The following is a 21980-nucleotide window of genomic DNA, read 5'->3' on the forward strand; positions in this document are numbered from 1 at the left end:
CGCTATCATCACGCCCGTCCGTTCGCTCGCCAGTGACAGCTAGAAGCTCGTTGTGAGCGGAAACCCAAAGAGGTAACCATCAAGCGCATCAAACGCAAACTCATCCTTGCCCGTCGCCGCGGGAAGCATATTCCCACCACACACATCCACAGGGCCACCGCCGCCACCGCCACTGCTCAGACCCAGCTCCGACGGCGCAATGCCCTCGCTCGAACTCAGGCTGTCGCCGCTCAGACTCTGTGGCGGCGCGGCAAAGTCCCCCCCGATGCTGAACGTGCTCAGGTCCCAGGCATCCGGCGACCAGTCCGTCACCGTCGTCGCCGTCGCGGCGGCCGAGTGTTGCGGTACAGCGTCGGCGGCGGGGAAGCCCCGTCCCCCGTAGATGGCGTCGTACACGTTGTTCAGGCCGCCGTCGAGGCTGCCAAGCAGAACCTCCCAGTCTGCCGCGTTGACGGGTGTCGCGGCTTTGAGACCGACGCCGGATAGATGGTGATGTGATTTCGAGTGGGACGACGGCGGAGGCGGTAGCATTGTCTGCCTTGGGGGCGAGGGTTGACGAGACTGGCTCGGTGTGTTGCTCAGAGACAGGTAGTCGAGGTTGGTATGCGAGCGCGAGGTGGCTCGCTTGAGTGCCGGCGGGTACGATGAATCACGCAGGGATGTGTTGGGGGTGACGCTATCGAATGACTGGCGTGACGGGCTCCGACGGAACTTGGGCCGCGACTCTTCCAGTGGAGGCATCGTCATGCGGCGCATCCGTTGCTGTTGCTGGAGCAGGTCGGTTTCCGTGGCCGAGGCAGCAGCAGGAGGAGCAGCAGCGTCTGTGCTCTGCGTGGCGGGTGGTTGTGAAGAGGATGACGTGCGGCGACCCTGCGTCAGGGCTGGTGATGTCTTTCTCGAACTTGTGGTGGTGGCTGGCGACCCTCGCGATGGAGGCGGCATGGGTGTGTCGGATGGCTCGACGTTGACGAGTCGGCTCGCGATGCGCCGCAGATCCCAGGATCCCGGTGCCTTCTCCTTGTCCACAATCTTGAGCACGCCATTGACGAGCCTCTCGTTGTCGCGGATAAGCTTGCTCTCTCGCTTCAGGTCGATTGCCTGGTACAGCAGCGTCATGCCGCACACGAGCAGAAGATCGTGTTTGTTGAGGCAGAATGAGAAGATCATGTTGCGCTCCTCTAGAAGTTGCACAATCTGCACAATGTGCTTGCTCGCATTGCTGATGGCGAGCAACGCCGGCGCCGCCTTGTGGCCGAGCGTCGAACCCACCGCAGGGCGATAGATCAGGATGCGAATAAAGTAGTACGCCAACGCCAGCAGAGGAGACCGACTCCCCGTCACGTCTGTCGACGGCTTGTCTTGCACGAAATTGAGCCGCAGGTGGCTGGGCAGCTCATCGTACCAGGCGTCCAGGTCAACGTCCATGGCTTCCATCTGCTGCAAGGAGAGCTCGTGTGACGGCGCGGCTGGGTAATTCTTCTCCAGCACGCGAGCGAGAATGCGAGCTGCTCGGAACAGAGCAAGCGCACTGGAGATACGGGTAGACTCGCCGGGGAGGCTTGGTTGGAAGCCCTTCTCGGTCACGTACTCGTCGTCAGCGTCGGTGGGATACTCAGCTTGGATGTCGTCGTCCCTGAGAAGCTTGGGCAGTCCAAGCGTAGCGGCGGTGAAGCTGGCCACTGATTAGCAAACATGCGCGCGAGAAATGGGTCACAAGGCCAAACATACCAGTCGAGAGTATACAACGTCCAGAACACCTTCTTGCGCGTTTCGATGGTCAACGCACCGAAAGAGTACCGCTTCTGACTCTGATGCAGACCGAGTCTATGTGAAAGACTGACCGCGATACCCTTGTAGTGTTGTATTTTCTTGTAGTCGGCCCGCATAATGCAGTAGAGAAGCGCCAGGATCAGACATTGCAGTGCGTTCATGGTGTTCTCCATCGAGAGCAATTCCAACGCCTGTGTCCACTCCCTCTCGCAGGCTGCTACCTGGGCGAGGTCGGGCATTGAGTCAGAGAGTCCTGCGATGCTAAAAACGAGATAGAGCTGTGCGGTCTTGTAATCATTCTTGATCTTGGTCGGGTCCGCGACGAACTCCTCATAGAGGCGTAGAAACGTCGGCTTGTGCAGGATCGGGAAGAGAGGCGCCCATTCTTGGAAGAAGACATTGACAGACCGATCTGAGAAGAGCCGTGGGGGCGCCCCTGATGGAGACTCTTCCGTATCGACGAGCAAAGGCTGTGTACCTTGGATATGCAAGAATGCCTCCGGATTGAAGTCAGAGCAGGTCTTGCCCGTCTTTGCGACTTTACGTTTAAACAGCTCTGTAAAGAGGTCAGCATGATGAGCCCAACTTTGTGAAATCTGTGCCTCGTCATACCGATGAATGCTCTGCCACTTGAGTGACCCATCAAGTACGAGTCCGAATTTTCCACGCCCAGCAGTAAAGGCGAGGCCTGCACCCTAAATGTGTCCTCCTTCAGTGGCAGGGGTAAGGCGCGATCTGGCGTCAGCCCTGGGGCTGATGAATGTGATGTGTTCGAGAGTCGCCGCCTGTTGCCATGCATTTTGCTCAGCATGTCAATCTTTTCGTCCTTCTCGTCCAGCAGATCCTTGAGCTCCCTGACCTCGGTCTCGAGCGCGCGCACGCGCTCCTCCAGCGACTCTGTGTACCCTCGTGGAAAGGCCCGCCGGCTCAACTTGTCGCTCGTGCGGCACTCGAAGCCGACGCTGGCGCATTGTGTGCAGGTTGGCCGCACGCCGTCGCAGCGGATCTTTTTGGAGCGACATCGGTCGCATGCCTGTGCGATACGGCTTTGTGCGCTCTGCCCCACCTTGATGACCTTCATAGGCAGAATGCCTGGCATGATGGGCAAACTGGCTCGACGCAGACTATTTACTTTCGTCCAGAAATCAGATCTCTCGAGGGTGTTGGTGTTGTTCTTGTCGTCGTTGTCGTCGCGTGGCGTATCGCTGCTGACTGCGGGGGCGCTTGCCACTTGGGGCCCGGAGTTTGGTGTGATGCTGAGCAATTTGTGTGCAGCCGAGAGTTCCGAACAATCATTTCACGAAAGGAAGAATGTACTCAATCGCGCAGTATGGTGAGGCGCGTACTGATCAGGATGAAGGAGAAAAGTTGCAGAGGATGATTGTCGAAGGCGAACGGGGGCGATGTTGGATGCAAGGACTGGAGGGCAGGCGTCACAGCAGCAGTACAAGTAAAAGTACGTACTTGTGCACGCTGATGAAATGAACCAACGCGGAAACTCGACGGGGCTGCGGTGAAGATTCCAGACCCGCGCCCCCATTTGATCCCCGGACGGGGTTCTATGGGTCGAGTGTGGGAGAAACCTGGGGCTGCGGAGACTCTTGGACAGCACTCCAGTTACCAGTACCGGTCAATCCCGGATGCCTATCATCGTACGATGCTCGTTGACAAGCTTTCAGCCTGCACGCGCCTGAATCGTGGGGTAGTGGACTTTGGCAGTTGACGGTTGACCGACTGATCCCGATCCTCTCACTCGACGTGATGCCGAGCACGTACTGTACGTACTTTGGCAGCCCTACTTCAGGAACCGTGCTTCCGAGGAACGGCACGCCAGCACGGCACGCTTCAACGAGAGCGACAAGGGTATACAGCAAAACATGGTGCCATTCTGTAATTGGGTATCTGACTCTCCTTGCGCATATCAGCGCACGGACTGCATCTGATCGACGCAGCTCTTCTGCGCTACCGCAAATTCCCTTTCGCGAGGCTAGTCATGATGTGGGTTCAAAGTCAACTTGAGCCCGCCACCGAGAAGTGAGTTGTGCGCTTCCTCAAAGTACGTATACATATAGAGTTGTTGGAGTGTTAACGCCGGGCCCGTTTCGCAGCGCTAATGAATGCGGAGTGGCAGCGAACGCCCCCTTCCTTTCCTGTGTCTGGGGTAATTATTAATAAGTCTGTCAGCGCCGTCAATAGCCCCTTGGAGCATGGCTGGATGGACTTGCTCGAGCTGAGTTCCACAAAGCTAGAGGCAGTCCGATGAGAAGGGCATTTGTTTTTTGATCAAGTATGGCGTTTCTGACCAGCAGCAGTCAGCTTGCCAATTAAAAAGAGTTTAATAGAATGGTGGACCCTCGTGGATGGCCGGAGGAGCGGGACTGGAGGTCATTCACCACCATCGTGGAGGTGGTGTTGGCGCGCGCAGAACACCGGGTCCGTGGCTGCGTGACGATGAAATAACGGGTAGCCTTCAGCTAAAATCAACATCCTCATTGGCTGCATTGCTGGGCGCTGTCTCCATTGGGTCATCTTCCATTGATCCGAGGTATGCCTTGACGCGCTCGTCAGCCAAGAGGTCTTGCTGCTGTGTTAGTGGACAATTGATTAGTATGCGACTTCATCTTTGCTGCATTGAAAGAAAGGGCTGGAAGCACTTACCTCCTTTTCTAGCGCAGCAACCGTGGCCTCGAGTAATGAACCCTCGATTTCTTTCAACGTAGCGGCCGCTTGCACGCACACTGGCCGCAGGTCCGAGGCAGCGACATGTATGGGATCGCCATCTTCGTCTTCGGGGGGCCTCTTCAGTCGGTGCAGTTGATCCACCATTTGTTGCAACAAGATTGACACAGCTCGAAGTCGAAACACTGGACATAACGCGTGCTCCTGAGTGAGCGCCTCAAAGTCTGCAGCGCGTTCAGTCACGTCCTCGTCCTGCCAGAACATCCGCAGCTGCCGCCCGCCCTCGTTGTCTTGCAGGATGCGAAAGTCGAGCCCGTCCTCTTCGTTCAGGCACATGAGGTGCAGGAACGGACTGTGCCAGTTCAGCACCCCGTCCGTCCGACGGAGCTGCACCGTCGGCATGCCTCCAAAGATGTGCTCCTTGGCTCTAGAAAGTGGATCATCTTCGAACGAGCGGACCATAAGAGTCATTTCATCCGTGCTGTACGCCCTGTCAATGAATCCGTAGCTGAAGAGCATCTCGGATGCCCGCTTCAGCTTGCCGTAGGAGATGGTGACCTCTTTGCCTGGGTCGACACTGTAGCCTGGCCGAAGCAGGATCTCAATGTCTCCGTCGCTGTCTTCGTCGTAGTAGGCTTCCGGATCGTACGAGTGATTGGCCATGTCAATGGACGGCACCATGGCGTCGCCAGAGGAAGGCAGCTCCAGGCACCGAGACCGATACCAGGCATCCACCAGCGCCCAATCCTCGAATGATATCTTGCGCTGCTCCCAGAATAACTCATTCCAGAAGTCGAGTTGCTTTGTTTTCTCACAGAGTTCATCGAATTCCTGGCTCAGAGAGTTTCGTTTCGCTGCCACGGCTTGCTACAACTGAATGAGCACGATGCCGGAGAGTTCCGCAGTAGACAACTCACCTCCAACGAGGTACCCTGGAGCAGGTTCCTTTCCTGCTCCGACCACATCGATGGTAACAAGCCGTCGCGCTCAAGGTACTTGATATAATCCGTCCACGGACTAGCAGCCACCCTGTAGGAATCGGACGGGGTCTGCCTCGAGCGGACGAGATGAACCAGTAGATAGAGCATTATCTTGCCTCTCGCTGTCTATGTCTGATTGTGAGCTGCAACTCTACGCAGACGTACGCGGCATAGAAGCGCACTGACCTCGTGGCCGGTGGCATGGAGTAGCTCGCGAAAACGATTGTCGACATTGGCGTACTCTCTGACCGCTTCCGCTGACAATGCGAGTCCTCGCGGGACTGTCAACAGCGGTCTGTCATTCTTGAAACCCTCCTCGTCGGCGACAAGACTCAGCTGTTCCGTGGCGACAAGGCCGATCCCCTTGTCTTTGATGAGCTGAAGCTCACATTTGTGAAATTGGACACCATGAAGACGCTGCCACACAGGCAGACCCTCAATAGGCCCGGGGTTGGCGGGCATAATAGTGCAGTGCAAAACCAAAGCTCCAGCTCAGATGAGGAAAATAGCTGGAATAAAGGCGATTCAATGCAAGGAGAAGGTGGAAGTTTGCTTGGTTGTGGAAATCGACATGAGGATGTTCTTTCCCAGTGAAAGTGGGCAGATTGCGATCAAGTCCCTTCTCCCTAGTTGACTTTATCGTGGGGGCATTTACCCGCGGGCTTCATGTACCTTGGGCGCTTGAATACATGACGGACCTGCCCCTCCGCCAAGGCCGAGTTTTCGTGACGTCCATCGCCAGACTCGAAATTCCCCTCCATCGCAACTTCTGCACTCCAGTCGACGCCCCCCCAGCAAAGAAAGCCAACTTTTTCTGTTCTCGGTGCCCCAGATTGGCCTCACATAGTCGCAGATCCTGATGCGCTTGACCAACAACCCTTAGCCATGCCTCGCGATCCGCTCATCGGCCTCGTTGGCAAGCCGTCAGCCGGCAAAAGCACCACGCTCAACAGCTTGACAGATGCCTCCTCTAAAGTCGGTCGGTCACCCAAGCCTCACCCGTCGGACATGGCCACTGATATCTGAGACCCGCAGGCAACTTTCCGTACGTATCTTCATGGGCTCCATGTGTCGCGTTTGCGCTGACCGTCTCCAAGCTTCACAACCATCGACCCTCAACGCGCGATCGGCTACCTCCAGATCGACTGCGCATGCGCTCGACACAATGTCTCTGAAAAGTGCCGGCCCAACTACGGGGCTTGCGTCGACGGCCGGAGATCAGTGCCCATTGAACTTCTGGATGTGGCAGGACTCGTGCCGGGCGCCCACCAGGGCCGTGGCTTGGGGAACAAATTCTTGGACGATCTGCGCCATGCAGATGCATTGATACACGTCGTGGATGCCTCGGGCACGGTGGATGCCGAAGGCAAGGAAACCAGAGGATACGACCCCTCAGTCGACATTGCGTGGCTACGGAGCGAGATTGTGGCCTGGATCCTGGGGAACCTGACGCAGAAATGGGGTTCCATCCGGAGGAGACACATTGCCGTCAAGGCCACGGCGGTCGAGACGCTGCAAGGCCAATTCTCTGGTTACGGTGCGACATCTACTGTCATCAACCGGACGCTCGATCGAGCGGGCATCAAGGAAAACCTGGAGGACTGGAGCGACGAGACGGTGAAGCACATGGTCCACGCCTTTGTGGATGAAAAGTTCCCCACCGTCATTGCGCTAAACAAGATCGACCACCCGGACGCTGACAAGAACATTTCGAAAATAGCTAAGATGCAAGATCCCCAGACGATTGTGCTCTGTTCGGCCATTTCAGAGATCTTCCTGCGGAAAATGGCCAAGCAAGGGTACATCAAGTACGTGGAGGGCAGCGAATTCATCGACACCAAGGAGGACCTGATCGAGCAGGGCGATCCCACAGGCGGCGGTCTCAAAGACCTGGACGAGAAGAACCGGACCCGCATCGAGAACCTCAAGGACATGGTGCTCTACCGGTTCGGATCGACAGGTGTCGTGCAAGTGCTGTCGAGGGCGGCGGCGCTGCTCGGCCTTGTGCCCGTCTTTCCCGTGCGGAACACGTCAACCTTTCAGTCAGGCGCCGCCGATTCCAGATTTGTGTTCCGCGACTGCGTGTTGGTGAAAAAGGGCCTGACGGTGGGCGATGTCGCGCGCAAGGTCATGGGCGACGCCCCGATAGCGTACATTGAGGGAGTCGGCAACATGAGGGTAGCAGAGGATGACCCAGTGGCGGTGGGGAAAAACGATGTAAGTTCCCTTATTATTACATGTTGGGCGGCTCGAGCATTGACTAACAATCGTCCCAGATATTGTCATTCAAGGTTGGGCGAAATTAAGCGGCGGAGATATGGAATGGGACCTTGGGGCGTTCTGGATATATCATATAGACGTGCTCAATGCCGGAACGCTTTCATTTTCGTGGTATGAATGACGCTATTATTGTTGCGTACATAGTACGCTTGGCCATATTCAGAGCACAGTGGAATTCCCTTTTGGCCTGTTTGATAATTATTAATTCACGATATCCGGTGTATCAATGCCATTGCTTCGTTAATAGCGCCGCTAGTAACAATAGCCCATTAAACGTAAGTATAGCTCTTGTAGTAACCGTGTTACGAATACATGCAAGTAACAAGTAGTTTCTCAAGCTCTATTGAAGAAACTGCATGATGGCGTGCCCGACTTCTGCAATCGTATTGCGTGTCGCTGGCGATAATCCACGTAGAACCCATAGTCCGCAGAAGAATGGTCGCCAATCATTCACTTTGGCAGCAAATTCGGCAGCAACATTGAGAAGAAAGGCTTCCATCTCTTCTGGGGAGTAGTCACCAATCTTCTTGGGGAGCGGACGATGTGGTGTCGCCATATACCGTACTCACTCGACGAGTCGACATAGTCGCTAGCGCTGGTGTGTCTTGGTGGGGCAATATCCCTGTCAGGAATGGTGCCAATGTCGAGCAAGACTCAAGAGTTGCAGTCTGTGAGCGTTATGATGCCCAAGGGCCACAATCGTAATGAATTGTATGGATTGTTGGTTGTTGTGGATGGTAGTGTAGGCAGTTGTTGTTAAGGTAGGTTGGTTCGAAGCTGGAGTGGAAGTGGCCAGAGCCAAGGCTTTGTACCTAGTAAATAAAGTTAAGAACCTACCAGGTAAGGTAAGAACCTTAAGGTTGGGGATCGTCTACTATTTTGGTCCCAAGGTTAAGTTTGTTTTGTTTTGTTAGCCTGAAAATGAACGAGGCTCTCTCTTTTAGAATGCTAGACTGCGTGAGGTACGTAGATGCAATCATATTGGGCGTTGCATCTATGCACCCTGGCTGCAGGCGGGCACTCTCAACGACAACTGTCATGCGCCAAGTTGTTGCTAGAACACGCGCATTTGCTGTGGCCTGAGCCTCTGTTTTTTGTTTTCACTTGAAAGTGCATTTTGTCAAGGCAATTAATTCGAAGCCTGCTCGCTGGAGCCAGACACCAGTCTCGTGGTTATGTCAGCACTCAGCAGCGCGTCTCCCCTTCCGTAGCCGCACACCGCGTCTTGACCTCACCAGCATTCGACGAATAACAACGTCCCACAAAACATGAACATTGAGCGTGATCCCACGGTCGAGGCTTTGATTCGTGATGGCCGCCAGGCGTACGCGGCGAAGCGCTTCAAGCAGGCGCTCGAATGCTTCACACGCGTAAGTTGGTGATCCCCTTTCGCCTGCAGTTTCAGCACTAACAGAGACGGTCCAGGCTATGAAACGCTGCCCCTGCAGCAAAGGCAAGAAACGCGAGAGATGTACTTGTAAGCAGTTTGATAAAATCGCTGCGGAGAACCGCAGCGTTTTTCACGAGGCCATTAGTGCCTGTCAATGCTCCGTAGGAAAGGAGTTTGGGGCCTGTGACAACAGCCTGCACATCCAAGCACTCGACTACCGCGCCGCCAGCTTTGAGGCTCTCAAGGAGCTCGGCCGTGCAAAGAAGGATGCGGAATGGATCCTGGAACTTGCTCCCCGTGCGCTCGATGTAAGTTTCACACGTCCTCTGTTGGCTCATTTCGGCTGATCAGCAAAGGGCTACCTACGCTTGGGAAAGGTTGCCGGCCTACAGAAGAATTACGAGTTTGCCTGGAAAGTGTACAACTCTGGACTCGAAGCAGCCGCGTCCACAGATACCCCGGCCAGCCATCCAAAGCTTCAGAAGCTGCATGCGCTGCGCAGGCCGTACCACCACAAGTTCTTCAAGCAGGACCCTTTGCAGCTTCCTCTCGACATTGTGCACATCATATTGTCCTTTATCAGCTACCGAGATCTCATGTGAGTGGACTCGTTGTCTTGTGTTAGAAACATATAAGACTAATGGATCTCAGCATGTGTACATGCGTCTGCTGGCCATGGAGAAAGTCTCTGACGAGCCCAGGGAATCATCAACTCTGGCGTAATATGGAATTGGCCGGCAAGATAGCCAAAGGATGGCGCAGCCCAACGCAACAAGCCATCCTCAAGTATCTTGCCAATTCAGGTCACGATATACGGCGGCTGACGCTAGCCAACATGAAGAAGTACTACATCAACAACGCCAAGCTACAAACCATTTTCCGTGCCGCCCCGAACCTCGAGTATCTCGACATGCGGGAGCAGATGGAGACGATCAAGCTCCCATCACGAGCATGGCCCAAGAGAATCGCTCACCTCCGCCTGAGCCATATCGACGTCGAGCCCGAGTTCATCGACGCTATTGCAGGCAGCGTGGTCAGCCTCGATTTGCACTCGGAAGTCCTCCGCCCATTTTGGCTGTTTCGCCCGAAACCGCAGACACTGGAATGGAGCAATCTGCGGTACCTACGGATGTCCGGTGGCTACATATTAAGTCCCTTGGTAGGGGCGCCTCCGTTGATGCCCAACTTGGAGCAATTATGGGTCAAGGACCTGGGTGGTCGAGAGCGTCGCTTGGTCGAATCCAACTTAGACTCGCAGGAAGGCCCAGACATAACAGCCAGATGGGCTGGCAAACTGAAGGTCTTTGTGTACGTCGAATCAGAGCTACGCGACATCCATCTGGAGGCTCTCGTCGATACCTTGAGCGTGAACCATGGAGACACGCTGCAACACGTCGACATCACAGCCGAGTGGTATGACCCTCCTGGCTTGAGCTTCATGGGCGAAGCCTTCAGTGATCAGGAGATCTTTGACTTGTACGAGGACCGACCCGTCATGCCCAGGCCCAGAGATCTCAACACATACGCCAATCTCCGCAGCTTACGACTGCAGCGCATGCGACTTGACGGCGAGGGTGCCCGGCGAATGCTACAGAAGCCCCTGGACGGTGGGAAGCTGAGCCACTTTGACATTGTCTTCCCTACGCTTGGCTATACAGAGGCCGAAGGACCATCGAGCGTTCAACGTCTCCGTGAGTTTGCATGGCTGCAGGGCGCAGAGTCCATCCGCAGCCTGGGAGTGTTTGAATTCCGCTTCAGGCGACATCCGCGTAATGACGAAGACCTGCCCCTGAAAGGGTTCCTGGCCACCTTTCCGCATCTCGAGGAGCTAGAGGCTTCCTCGGAGTACTACGATGAGCAAGAGTTCTGCATGCTTTTGGGAGACATTATACTAGCGACCAAGTTGAAGAGGATCTACCAGAGTGTGGTCAAGGGGGCATGGTTGGACAAGTTACGAGTCGCGGCGGCTCAGAACGGGGTCGAGATTATGTTTGGTCCACGGCCGAGGGAATGGCCGGTGCAGGTGCTCTAGGAAGCGGTCTCGACGAAACATCCTTATCTTTTAGAACCTGACATTAATACGACATTTTTACCCTCATGCTTATGAATAATCGGGCTGTACATAAGCCAAAGAGGCACGCACCGCTGCCATCCTCCCCCCACCGCCCCTCGCGCTGTTCAGACATGTGAGAGAGGTGTTAGTATATATACATGTACAACAAGAAATGGGAAACAAATAACAGCTGCCACGACTCCGGAATCATGACAGAAGACACCGATGTATGCGGCCACCCGCATGTCCTCGTCCCTTACTACAGTTACACGCACGCACCCACTGAAATTGTGCCTCTATCCGCTCTCGTCGTAGGTAAGCCACTGACGCGCCGGCATTTGCTCTCATTTTCTTATTGAGGAGGCATGCGCAGGCCAGCGGGGCCACCGGGTCCGGCTGCGAGCTTGGCAGCAAGCTTGGGATACTTCTCGGTGACCTGCACCTGTGTGCGGGTAGCTTCCGCGTACGAGAGAGCGTTCACAATCTCGCCCTCGGTGCGGGCCAGCTCGGCAGCACGCTCAAAGTACTTGAGCGCGCCGGGCACGTTGTTCTGCTGGAGTAGAAGCTGAGCCATGGTGGCGACAGCGATATCGCACTCGGGGTCGACTACACATGGTTAGCATGTCGCTTTTGCGCGTCGCTCTGGTGGGGAACTCACTGATCAAAGCCTTCTGGCACAGCGTCTCGGCCTCCTTGAAGTCCTGCTTCCACTGGAAGAGGGCAAGTGCCTTGTTGATAAGAGGCAGAACGTTCATGGCCATGGGCTTGGTCTGCTTCTCCATCTCCATCGCCGTGTCGAACTTCTCAATGGCCTCCTGGAAGTTGCTTTGGTCGAGGAGCAGCTCACCATAGTAGTTGTAGACATCAGGAACCTTGGGGAAGTTCTTGATGCAGCGGCGGAAGGTGGCCATGGAAGAGGCAATGGAGCCCATCTTGTACTGCGTCACACCGAGCTGAATGTGCGAGAAGATGAAGTCCTTGTCGAGATCAATGGACTTTTGGTAGTCCTTCTGCGCTTCGGCGAGGTTGCCCTTGATGAAGTGTGCCTGGGCACGGTGATAGTATACGTCAGGGTCGTTGTTGTCCTGCTCCAGGGCACGCTCAAACTCGGCGTCGGCGGCCGCCGGATCACCAAGCTCCAGACTGATGCTAGCACGTTTGATGTAGTTCTGCGTAAACTTGGGATCCAGCTCGATGCTCTTGTCGAAATCCTTGGTAGCCTCTGCGTGCTTTCCAAGCAGCGTGCGGATCGTGCCACGGCAGTTGTAGGCAAGGGCCTCGTTTTCGCCCAAGTCGCCGAGCTCAATGGCTTTCTCGAAGGCAACGCGAGCCTCCTCGTATCCGTCTCCGGTCTTCTTCTCGAGGCCCTGGAGACCACGCTGCAGCTGGCCCTTTCCGGTGTCGGCAGACAGCTCGACCGAGTCCTCGAGACCCGCTGGGCGAGGCTTCTGACGGAAGCTCTGGAGGTAGTTGCCGACAAAGATGGGGCTGGGCATCTTGGCGGGACGAGCAGCAATCATCTCCTTGGCCTTCTCCTCCGCAAAGGTCTTGAGGAGCCTTTCCACGGCCTGCGCAGTCGAGTCGCTCTTAAAGTTGTCGATGATGCACGAGGCAGTGAAGTCGAGGAGAGCCTCGGAGTACTTCTTCTGGTTCTCGTAGGCGGCAGCGCGTCGGTTGATGGCCTTGACATACTCAGGGTCCATGCTGATCGCAGCGGTCGTATCCTCAACCACATTGTCCCACTGGCTCAAGGCGCTGTAGCAAGCGGCGCGGTTCGAGTAGAAGACGGGGTCAGGCTTGCAGAGGATCGCCTTGGTGTATAGGTCAATGGCTTTGTTGTAGGCCTTGTCACCATAGGCCTTGTTGCCAGCAGCCTTGAGTTTCGCTGCATACTCCTCGCGCTGCTGCTGGGTCAGCTTTGTGACCGAATCCTCATCCACGTCCGGAAGCTCCGAGTCACTGGCCACGGAAGCAACCTCGGGCTGCTTGGGGGCAGGTGTGGACTCCGTGGGCTCGGTGGCTTTGCGGTCGGCTTCTTTTCGCTTGCGGCGCTCCTTCTTGCTGAGTTTGGGTTCCGAGTCTGACTTGGCTTTCTGCTTCCGCGTTAGTCCAGGGGGTTCTGTCTGCGTCGCCAGGGGTGGGAAGCGTACCGAGTCCGAGCTGAGGTAGTAGACTGCGCCTGCACCTGTGACGACAACTGCGACACCTGCAATTGTGTAGACTACAGCTTTGTTTTCCGACACCCAGGTCGATATGCGGTCGAGGAGCCCAGGCGATGGCTCGACAGCGGCGACCGGTTGGCCAGGAGGCATCGATGGGAGTGGGTTCGACATGATGCAAAGGTTTGATTACGAGAAGAAGAATACAAGGAGGGTGGTGAAATCAGCGGTAGCAAATTCGAATTCCAATTACCGTCAGATGCAATTAGTAAATGACGGGGAGCCGAATGGTCGTCGTGCGTTGGGACTGGGCGAGCTGATCACGACCGCGCCAGGAATTAGAAGGGTGTAGAAAAAGATGATGGCAACCACTGATGACCGAGAGAGAGATTGGCGGTTTGTTGCCGTTCGGATTGCAGAGCTCGACTCGTCGCGTAGGAGTGCTCCACTTTAGATTTCGCAGGCTCCACCTGCCGTTGCATCAGCATTTTATTCTTCTTGGGACTTGGACCTTGTTCATGCCCTGACGTATTGGCCCCAGCCAGATGCCTCAGGCACCATGGACATATGCACCGTTCACGACCAGCACTTGCTGAAGAACAAGATAATTAAAGACATCAACGAGGTTGATTGCGTGTCATTTTGTAGCCATAGAGAAATTGGTCGGTTCCAGATATTGATAGATATCTGCGCTGTCTGCAGTTACGTCCACAAATCATACCAACAGATCGATGCTAGACCAAACTCTTACACCCAACTATGCCTCTGGTCTAAGTACTTTGCTAGACCACACTGATCGGCCATGGATCCAGAGAACCTCCAGTTCTTCTCGACAGCTCGCTATGACCCTGAGCTGAGAAATGTGCCCAGCCTCGGACTTGATCACGCTGCCTGGAACTTTCGCAATAGCTCGCCCTTCTACCTCCTCGACTATCATCGGGATCGCATCCTCGATGCAGCCAGGCATTGGAACTGGGAACGAGCTATAGCGCAGCTCGAGGGCCAGCAGGGACTCGACAGGCTGTCGCAGGGTCTCGCGGAACTCGTCGGGTCCGAGACACATCCATTGCGCCTGCGCATAGTCATTGATCGTGAGGGCCTCTTGGGGCTGGAGAAGTTTGAGTTCCCAGCAGTACCCATCACAGGACTTTTCCCTCGCCGGCTACCGAGACCCGACAGCACCCCTCTGGCAGACGAACCCCCAAAGTCGTCGCCGTATACGCTCGTGCTGGATACGGAGGACACATCGAGTTCACAGTACACCCATTTCAAGACCACGAACAGGGCAATGTACAATGTGGCCCGTGACAGGGCTGGCATATCGCCCAAGGACCGCAAGGAAGTCCTCACGGTCGAGGATGGCTTCGTAGTCGAGGGTAGCATCACGACTCCCTACTTCTGGAGAGGCAACAGGTGGGTCACGCCGCCTGTCGCGAGTGTTCGTGGCGGGCAGGATGGCGTGAGTCGGCGGTGGGCTTTGGAAAAGTAAGTAAAGAAAGCTTCAACCCCTGACAGATGACTGATTTGACACAGCAACTTGGCTGTCGAGGAAAAGGTGCCCATCAACACACTGGTGGATGGAGAGGAGTGCTGGATCAGCAATGGCGCCAGAGGGTTCATGTTCGCGCTTCTCCGCCTTGACAGCCCGTGACCAGGGGCCCAGTCCTCAAGCCTTCGGAGGGATCAAAGATAGTTCAAGACGACGTGCTAGCATTACTCCCCATTGTCCGTACTTCTGTGTTATAAACAAGCCTTACCAGCTGCTTCCCCAACCATATGTACCAACTGCGCCGATGCGCTTCTTCCGTGCACCTTCTCTGCGGGAAGTCCACCTTCGAAGCGATCCAAGTTGTCGCAAAGGGAAAACCTGGGTATCAATTCTACAAGCGATCCCAGGCTTGCCGTAGAAAATCCGAGCGAGCACAATTATCAAACGTATAGCATCCGCTTCCAATCATCGAGGGCGCGTCGCCAGCCGGAGTGCCTGCGCGGTATTGTCATCCGAGGCATCATCTTGGATCACCTATTTTTTCGAGGTAGCAAAGTGAATGCCCAGACCGACACCCAGGCCAATGGCCAGTAGGATAAGGAACACCACCAACGCGCACCACCACTTGAGCTTGCGGCGGTTACGCGCGTGTTTGTTCGCTTGCGCAACCTGCTCATTGCCCTTTTCAATGTTTTGTACGGTATCTTCGGCGTTGTACTCTGCGGCCTGAATAACGGGGTCTTGCTGCTCGACGACGGTGGCGAGATCCTGGTAGAGCTGGGCGAGCTCATAGAGCGTCTGCTCAATGCGCTGGAGTTCGCTGTGACGAGCGCGGACGTTGCCGAGCACGGAGCTGGCATGGCCTGTGCGGTTGGTGCGGAGCTGTGATGGTCAGGACATGCAGAGACCGACTCAGGCAAGGTGACTTACCGCAGTTTGGAAGACACCCTCATTACCCCAATCCATCTCTGTCGCTTGCTGCACCTCGTCTTCCGATGCATCCGGGTTCACGATACGGTATTGGCGAGCGATTTGATCACGGTACTTATGCTGGTAATCTCGCTCGATGCTCCTGTATAAGTCCAGTTCCGAACGGAAGAATGTCTTGAGCGATTCGAGCTGCGTGTTCTTGGTGTTGCGAGACGCATCGTGGGTGCGCGCCAGGTCCTTCTCCAGAGACTTGATGCCGTCCTTGATTGCTGTGTTGCGGATCTGCGTCTGCGCGACGGCTTGCTCTAGCTGATCGCGCGCCTGGCCATCCGTGCTGCTGAGGGTGCGCTGGTGAAGCTGGCCGATCTCGTCCACATGCCCTGTGAGGCTCTTGATCTCATCGCGAAGTGACTGAACATGGTTCAGAAAGTCTTGCTGGCTCATGGCGGCGCTAGTAGTGCTGGCGGCTGGATTTGGCTGCTGTGAGTTGCCGTAGCTGTTGTAGTTTTGCATTTCATAGTTGTTCTGTCCATATTGCTGGTCGTTCCCGTAAGGCGTATCCTGAGCATACGGGTTGGGCTGTTTGGTCTGCTGTTAGCTGGGTGCGCAACGGGCGATTGTTTCGTGCGACACTTGCATGCCCACACATGAACGGGAATGTACCTGTCCATAACCTTGCGCAGCCTCCTGCTCAGGTCCTTGATGGTATGGATTTTGATTATACTGTCCGTGCGACATGCTGGGCAGTCAGTGCACCGCGTAGCAGCGTCCTTGTGAGGTCTGATGGTCGGCGCAAAACGGTGACAGAGCTGGGATACCAGGGTTGGTGGGAGGGCGCGGAAACACTGAAGAGTCGCAGACGAGACGATGGAAAAGATCAATGCGCCGCCTCAACGAAACAGCTTGCGACGTCAGGTGCGACCACGAAAGCAATTGGACTTGGAGGCAGGAAGGTTGGACGGGTCGTCAGCGACAACGTAAGAAAGAGTCTGGACTCAATTGAACCGGTCGGCTGGTGGGGTGAGACGGGAAGTTCGACGCCGCTGTGCTGAAGATGCCTGTACACGTACGTACCCGGTAATAATAATCGCTCGTCGAAATAGGCGGCGGGAGCGTGGTTCGCCTTTCCGACTCAGACGTCACCAACTACTACTGTACTAGGCCAGGTATCTGGGGTATCTTCCAGTTCAAGTTGTTGAAAGACTGGAGCTGTCATTGACACACCTGCCGGCTTTAACCTCTTGCAAGGTTCGAGCAGCGATGAACGCAATCGCAATCGGTTCCCGTTACGCAGCGCTTATTATTGGGGAGAGTCATCATTACAGCTCAATGCATCTTCTTCATTACCTACTTGCGTGCTTCGCCTCACGGACCGGTCGGCACTATGGAAGAGCTGTTGACTGCACGGATCCACAAAACCCTACTAACTCCTTGCAGCGCTCATGAATGAATCTTGTTCCAGTCCGTTTCCGTTTAACTCCAGAAACACCCCGTATACGTGCTCAAAGTAATCAATCATCTTTCCTTCTTTGGCTGTGCGTCTTTTCTGCAACAGCCTGCCCCCACTATGGGGACCTCAGGCTAGCTAGGCTGAGACCCTCGTCTTGGCTCCGCGTGTTCGCCAATGTGTAGGCCTGCACCCAGGCTGAGGGCGCACTGACGCGTTCTCGGATTTGGGTTGCAGCTCGCAAGTGGTCGTAACGCCTGTGCATTGAATGGGCATCACAAAATCATGAATACCGCCCCGTCAGCCAGGCAACTTATGGGAAAATGCTGCCATGATCCACCATCTCCAATCGCTGCCTACGCCTAGCAAGCGATGCCGAAATCCTCCACTCTGTCCCCTGTGTACGGGCGTGTAACGAGCCAGGGCTACACGTTGGCCAGGCTCGGAGGCGGTGATAATTGCCAGCGGGGGGATTCTCCAGTCAACCGTGCGCATTGTCGCGCTGCCAGTTGGGGACGCATCTGTGCATTTGACCTCTCACCACCATGTGCGGGCTCAAAGGTAGTTCTTCTTCTTGGCAGTCCTCGTGTACTGCGTCAAGTGCCACTCAACATCTCCGTCCTTGTTTTCTAGTGTACCGCCGCGTATCTCAAACATACGCATGGTCATCCTCGGCCCAACCTCGGACAGCTCGACACTGTCATAGCCAGTCCGGACAAAGACATGGTGCCTGACCTCGATGCTGTCGTCAATGTTCTTGAACGTGACTACACGACTGCCGACTTTGTTCTTGTTCGTGATGGCTTCCCGCGGCGGGAAGATGTGCTTGAGAACCTTGACAACTCTTTCTCCTAACCGGGTTGTGAAACCGTCGAAGATGAGATGCGGGTAAGATTCGCTGACTGTCCCTCGAACGCTCCCCGGTATGTCATGTCGCAGGACAACGTTGTGCAACGAGAAGGAGACGGTGGGACCATGTGGGAAATGCGACAGTGTCAACGCAGTCGGGGTGCCGCGATGCTCGTGCAAGAGAACAACATCGGACAACCCAGCCGCCTGGGCAGACCTGACCAGATCGGGCAAAATGAGGTTGCCACGGTTCAAGCGCACGGCGGTCGGAAGCAACAGTCGGATTTCTTTGGCAAAGGCGGACAATCGTGACGAAGGCTCGCGGGACGTCGTCACCAGGACCCGGGGATCGACCACGCCGGACAGCTGCGCGTACTCGTCGTCGAGGTCGAGCTGCTCATTTGTTGTCTTGTCGGCGCTTTCGTCGTACTGAAAGTCTTTCCTTAATGCCTTGTCGTTGGCGATTTCTGGATCGAGCGGCTTTCCAGAAGCTAGAGCCGCCCTCAGTTTCGCTCTTTTTTCGCTGATCTCAGCATCGCGGAGAAGAAGCGCTCTACGATAGAGGTAATCGCGTCGCTGGCGTGCTTGTTTGCGCTGTCGCTGCGTTAGTCCAAGCCCAGACGGTAGTCAATGAAGAATCTTACAATCATGCTGGCGGTTATGGTGATGTGCTGTATTAATCGAGATGGGCGAGCAAGGCTGCGTTCTTCTGGGAATTTTTTTGACTAGCCCACCTCCGACTCGGCTTATCTGCCACCGGCCAGCTTATCGATAAGCGCCGATCTCTTATCACGTGGCTGCAAAAATGTCCCACCATCCGTCTGGGTGAGGGCCAACTTGAGTCCAGCATCGACAAGCTGAAGTCCGTCCCTTTGCGAATCTGGCTGTGACACAAGCCAAGTCTCGTACAACCCACCAGAGTTTTGATTCACAGCTGTCGATCGATAATCGCTCCGTGCCGAGCAACAATACCGAAGCCTGACTACGCTTTGTAGCATCTGGGTCGATTCCCGTGCGACAATCACTCCTCCCTGGCGCATTCTCTGCCGCGATGATGTGAACCGGACCATTCCAAGCAGCCTCCGATTTTAACACAAAACCACGCCCACCGGGTCGCTCTACCGGAAATCTTCCAAAATTACAGCTGGAGGTGCGCATTCTTCGTCTGGGGGCTTCCTCGCACGTTCGAGAGCAGTTTCTCGCCCCCCTCCATCCCACTTCAATGCTAACAGCCGATGTTGCAGAAACAGCCCAGCTCATCCGCAACCAACCCTCTCTCACCATGGAGGGCGCCTTCAATCATGTAGGCAACCACCTTGTCTCCGACTCAGCCGCTGCGATCAACGCTGGCGCCGATGACCTTTCAGGCCTGGGACCCAGCGATGGTCTTTTCTACAGCAAGGCTCCTGGCGGCAGCACCAGCCGCCGTCTGAATGATGACGAAAACCGACTCGAACCATACGACGACGACGACAAGGACAGCGTCAGCACCCCTGTCGATCCTATCACCGGTCTCAAGATGAACGGGCACGAGGAAGAGAAGGAGCTGCCGGAGCATGCTTGCGCGTGGGTCCCACGTCCCCCTTCCTAAGAAGTAGATTTGTGACTGACGTTTCTCAGATACTGTGGAATCCATGCCCCCAGCAGTGTCGTCAAGTGCCTTGCCTGCAAGAAATGGTTCTGCAGCGCCAAGGGCAACTCTACCTCGACCCATATCGTGAACCACCTCGTTCGCGCCCGCCACCGAGAAGTCCAGCTTCACCCCGAATCGGCCCTCGGCGACACGACGCTTGAATGCTACAGCTGCGGCACAAAGAATGTCTTCCTTCTGGGCTTCATCCCCGCCAAGTCAGACACGGTTGTGGTTCTGCTCTGCCGACAGCCGTGCGCCGCAAACTCCTCGAACAAGGATATGAACTGGGATCTCTCACGCTGGATGCCACTCATCAGCGAGCGCGCTTTTCTGCCATGGCTTGTGACACCCCCCACGGACGAGGAGCAGCTGCGCGCTCGCCACGTTACCCCTAGTATCTGCGCCAAGCTCGAGGATGTGTGGAAATCCAACCCGGGATTGTCCATCAACACACCATCCTTCGACATGTCGGAATTGACCATCGAGGAGGAGGAAGATCCTCTCCCTGTTGTTGCCACGTACGATGACGCTTTCCACTACCAAAACATCTTTGGCCCGCTCGTCAAGATGGAGTCTGACTACGATAAACAACTCAAGGAGGCGCAGGCAGAAGACAATCTGCAAGTGCAATGGGACCTTGGTCTAAACAACAAGCACATTGTGAGCTTCAACCTGCAGAAGATCGAATCAGGCGATGTGAAGCTGGCTGTTGGCGATGAGATGCGTCTCCGATACAAGGGCGAGCTGCGCCAACCTTGGGAGGGCGTGGGATATGTTATCAAGATCCCGAACAACCAGTCGGACAAGGTTACCCTCGAACTCCGCAAGGCCGGCAACGAGAAGAACGTACCTACTGATCTGTCGCACAACTTCTCTGCCGATTACGTGTGGAAGGCCACGTCGTACGATCGCATGCAATTGGCCATGAAGACGTTTGCCATTGACGAGATGAGTGTGTCTGGCTACTTGTTCCACTCTCTCCTCGGCAAGGACGTACCCCTCCAGCCCATGAAGCTCAGCCTGCCCAAGAAGTGGTCTGCACCAGGCTTGCCGGATCTCAACAACAGTCAGGTCAACGCCATCAAGAGCTGCTTGCAGCAGCCATTGACGCTGATCCAAGGTCCTCCTGGTACCGGAAAGACGGTCACGTCCGCGACAGTCATCTACCACCTGGCTAAGTCAACCGGCAACCAGGTCCTGGTGTGCGCACCCTCGAACGTTGCCGTGGATCAGCTTTGCGAGCGAATCCACAGGACTGGCCTCAAGGTCGTGCGTCTCACTGCCAAGTCGCGCGAAGACGTCGAATCTTCTGTCAGCTTCCTTGCTCTGCATGGGCAAGTACGCATGTCTGAGCACAACACTGAGCTTGTCAAGCTCTCTCAGCTGAAGACGGATGTGGGCGAACTGTCGAGCCAAGACGAGAAGAAATTCAAACAACTTACCAAGGCGGCCGAGCGCGAGATCCTGACAAACGCAGACGTCGTCTGCTGCACTTGCGTTGGTGCCGGCGATCCTCGCCTGTCCAAGATGAAGTTTCGCAACGTCCTTATCGACGAGTCCACGCAGTCCGCCGAGCCTGAATGCATGATCCCCTTGGTCCTCGGCTGCAAGCAACTGGTCTTGGTCGGTGACCACAAGCAGCTTGGCCCCGTTATTATGAACAAGAAGGCCGCCAAGGCTGGTCTCAACCAGTCGCTGTTTGAGCGTCTCGTGAACCTACCAGCCCACCCAAGGAAGCCGTCCATGCTCAACACGCAATACCGCATGCATCCTTGTCTTTCCGAGTTTCCCTCGAACATGTTCTACGACGGCCGGCTTCAGAATGGTGTCACGGCAGAGTCCAGACTGCGCAAAGATGTGGACTTTCCCTGGTCGCGCCCCGGGATGCCCATGATGTTCTGGACAAACTTGGGCCAGGAAGAGATCTCGGCTTCGGGCACATCGTACCTCAACCGCACCGAGGCCAGCAATGTTGAAAAGGTTATCACTCGCTTCTTCAAGGCAGGCGTAAAGGCGGCCGACATTGGTGTCATCACGCCATACGAGGGCCAGCGCAGTTTCGTTGTCACCACCATGCAGAACACCGGATCTTACAACAAGGAGATGTACAAGGAGGTGGAAGTGGCGTCGGTCGATGCGTTCCAGGGCCGTGAGAAGGACTTTATCGTCCTCTCTTGTGTGCGATCCAACGACAACCAGGGCATTGGCTTCTTGTCTGACCCGCGCCGACTGAACGTTGCCTTGACCCGTGCCAAGTACGGTCTCGTCATCCTCGGCAACCCCAAGGTTCTTTCCAAGCATGAGCTGTGGCACCACTTGCT

General features: G+C 55.6%; 9 protein-coding genes across 9 annotated transcripts; 4 read left to right on the forward strand and 5 right to left on the reverse strand.

Annotated features, from left to right (window-relative positions):
* Window positions 1-39: 39 nt before the first annotated feature.
* On the reverse strand, window positions 40-2869 carry F5Z01DRAFT_682866 (fungal-specific transcription factor domain-containing protein; the record flags this gene model as incomplete). The annotated part of the gene is made up of 4 exons (XM_046265799.1): window positions 40-105; window positions 145-1672; window positions 1729-2326; window positions 2383-2869. 4 exons carry the CDS (start codon window positions 2867-2869, stop codon window positions 40-42), a joined length of 2679 nt encoding a protein of 892 aa, XP_046116008.1.
* Window positions 2870-4240: 1371 nt separating this feature from the next.
* Window positions 4241-5891, reverse strand: F5Z01DRAFT_626194 (uncharacterized protein; the record flags this gene model as incomplete). The annotated part of the gene is made up of 4 exons (XM_046261468.1): window positions 4241-4354; window positions 4429-5316; window positions 5367-5555; window positions 5616-5891. The coding sequence occupies 4 exons, from the start codon at window positions 5889-5891 to the stop codon at window positions 4241-4243; spliced, it is 1467 nt and encodes a 488-aa protein (XP_046116009.1).
* A 192-nt stretch (window positions 5892-6083) lies between these two features.
* Window positions 6084-7892, forward strand: F5Z01DRAFT_248987 (GTP-binding protein). The gene is made up of 4 exons (XM_046258480.1): window positions 6084-6408; window positions 6465-6474; window positions 6527-7646; window positions 7706-7892. Exons 1-4 carry the CDS (start codon window positions 6315-6317, stop codon window positions 7733-7735), a joined length of 1254 nt encoding a protein of 417 aa, XP_046116010.1. The 5' UTR covers window positions 6084-6314; the 3' UTR covers window positions 7736-7892.
* Window positions 7893-8863: 971 nt separating this feature from the next.
* F5Z01DRAFT_248983 (uncharacterized protein) lies at window positions 8864-11221 on the forward strand. The gene is made up of 4 exons (XM_046258479.1): window positions 8864-9079; window positions 9135-9407; window positions 9456-9697; window positions 9751-11221. Exons 1-4 carry the CDS (start codon window positions 8978-8980, stop codon window positions 11129-11131), a joined length of 1998 nt encoding a protein of 665 aa, XP_046116011.1. The 5' UTR covers window positions 8864-8977; the 3' UTR covers window positions 11132-11221.
* On the reverse strand, window positions 11166-13744 carry F5Z01DRAFT_727437 (uncharacterized protein). The gene is made up of 3 exons (XM_046266666.1): window positions 13303-13744; window positions 11811-13245; window positions 11166-11758 (listed from the first exon to the last, which is right to left on the reverse strand). The coding sequence occupies exons 1-3, from the start codon at window positions 13483-13485 to the stop codon at window positions 11505-11507; spliced, it is 1872 nt and encodes a 623-aa protein (XP_046116012.1). The 5' UTR covers window positions 13486-13744; the 3' UTR covers window positions 11166-11504.
* Window positions 13745-14113: 369 nt separating this feature from the next.
* On the forward strand, window positions 14114-15293 carry F5Z01DRAFT_691245 (aminotransferase; the record flags this gene model as incomplete). Its single annotated transcript, XM_046266148.1, has 2 exons — window positions 14114-14796; window positions 14845-15293. 2 exons carry the CDS (start codon window positions 14114-14116, stop codon window positions 14960-14962), a joined length of 801 nt encoding a protein of 266 aa, XP_046116013.1. The 3' UTR covers window positions 14963-15293.
* A 41-nt stretch (window positions 15294-15334) lies between these two features.
* F5Z01DRAFT_676334 (t-SNARE) lies at window positions 15335-16468 on the reverse strand (the record flags this gene model as incomplete). Its single annotated transcript, XM_046265242.1, has 3 exons — window positions 15335-15682; window positions 15731-16309; window positions 16394-16468. The coding sequence occupies 3 exons, from the start codon at window positions 16466-16468 to the stop codon at window positions 15335-15337; spliced, it is 1002 nt and encodes a 333-aa protein (XP_046116014.1).
* Window positions 16469-17732: 1264 nt separating this feature from the next.
* On the reverse strand, window positions 17733-18725 carry F5Z01DRAFT_727444 (anticodon-binding protein; the record flags this gene model as incomplete). Its single annotated transcript, XM_046266667.1, has 2 exons — window positions 18671-18725; window positions 17733-18620 (listed from the first exon to the last, which is right to left on the reverse strand). The coding sequence occupies exons 1-2, from the start codon at window positions 18674-18676 to the stop codon at window positions 17733-17735; spliced, it is 894 nt and encodes a 297-aa protein (XP_046116015.1). The 5' UTR covers window positions 18677-18725.
* Window positions 18726-19177: 452 nt separating this feature from the next.
* F5Z01DRAFT_249153 (uncharacterized protein) lies at window positions 19178-19777 on the forward strand. Its single transcript, XM_046258481.1, has one exon. The coding sequence runs from the start codon at window positions 19249-19251 to the stop codon at window positions 19615-19617; it is 369 nt and encodes a 122-aa protein (XP_046116016.1). The 5' UTR covers window positions 19178-19248; the 3' UTR covers window positions 19618-19777.
* The last annotated feature ends 2203 nt before the right edge of the window (window positions 19778-21980 follow it).

Source organism: Emericellopsis atlantica (genome assembly GCF_019669845.1).
Source record: "Emericellopsis atlantica unplaced genomic scaffold F5Z01scaffold_23, whole genome shotgun sequence".
NCBI classification, from domain to species: Eukaryota; Fungi; Ascomycota; class Sordariomycetes; order Hypocreales; family Bionectriaceae; genus Emericellopsis; species Emericellopsis atlantica.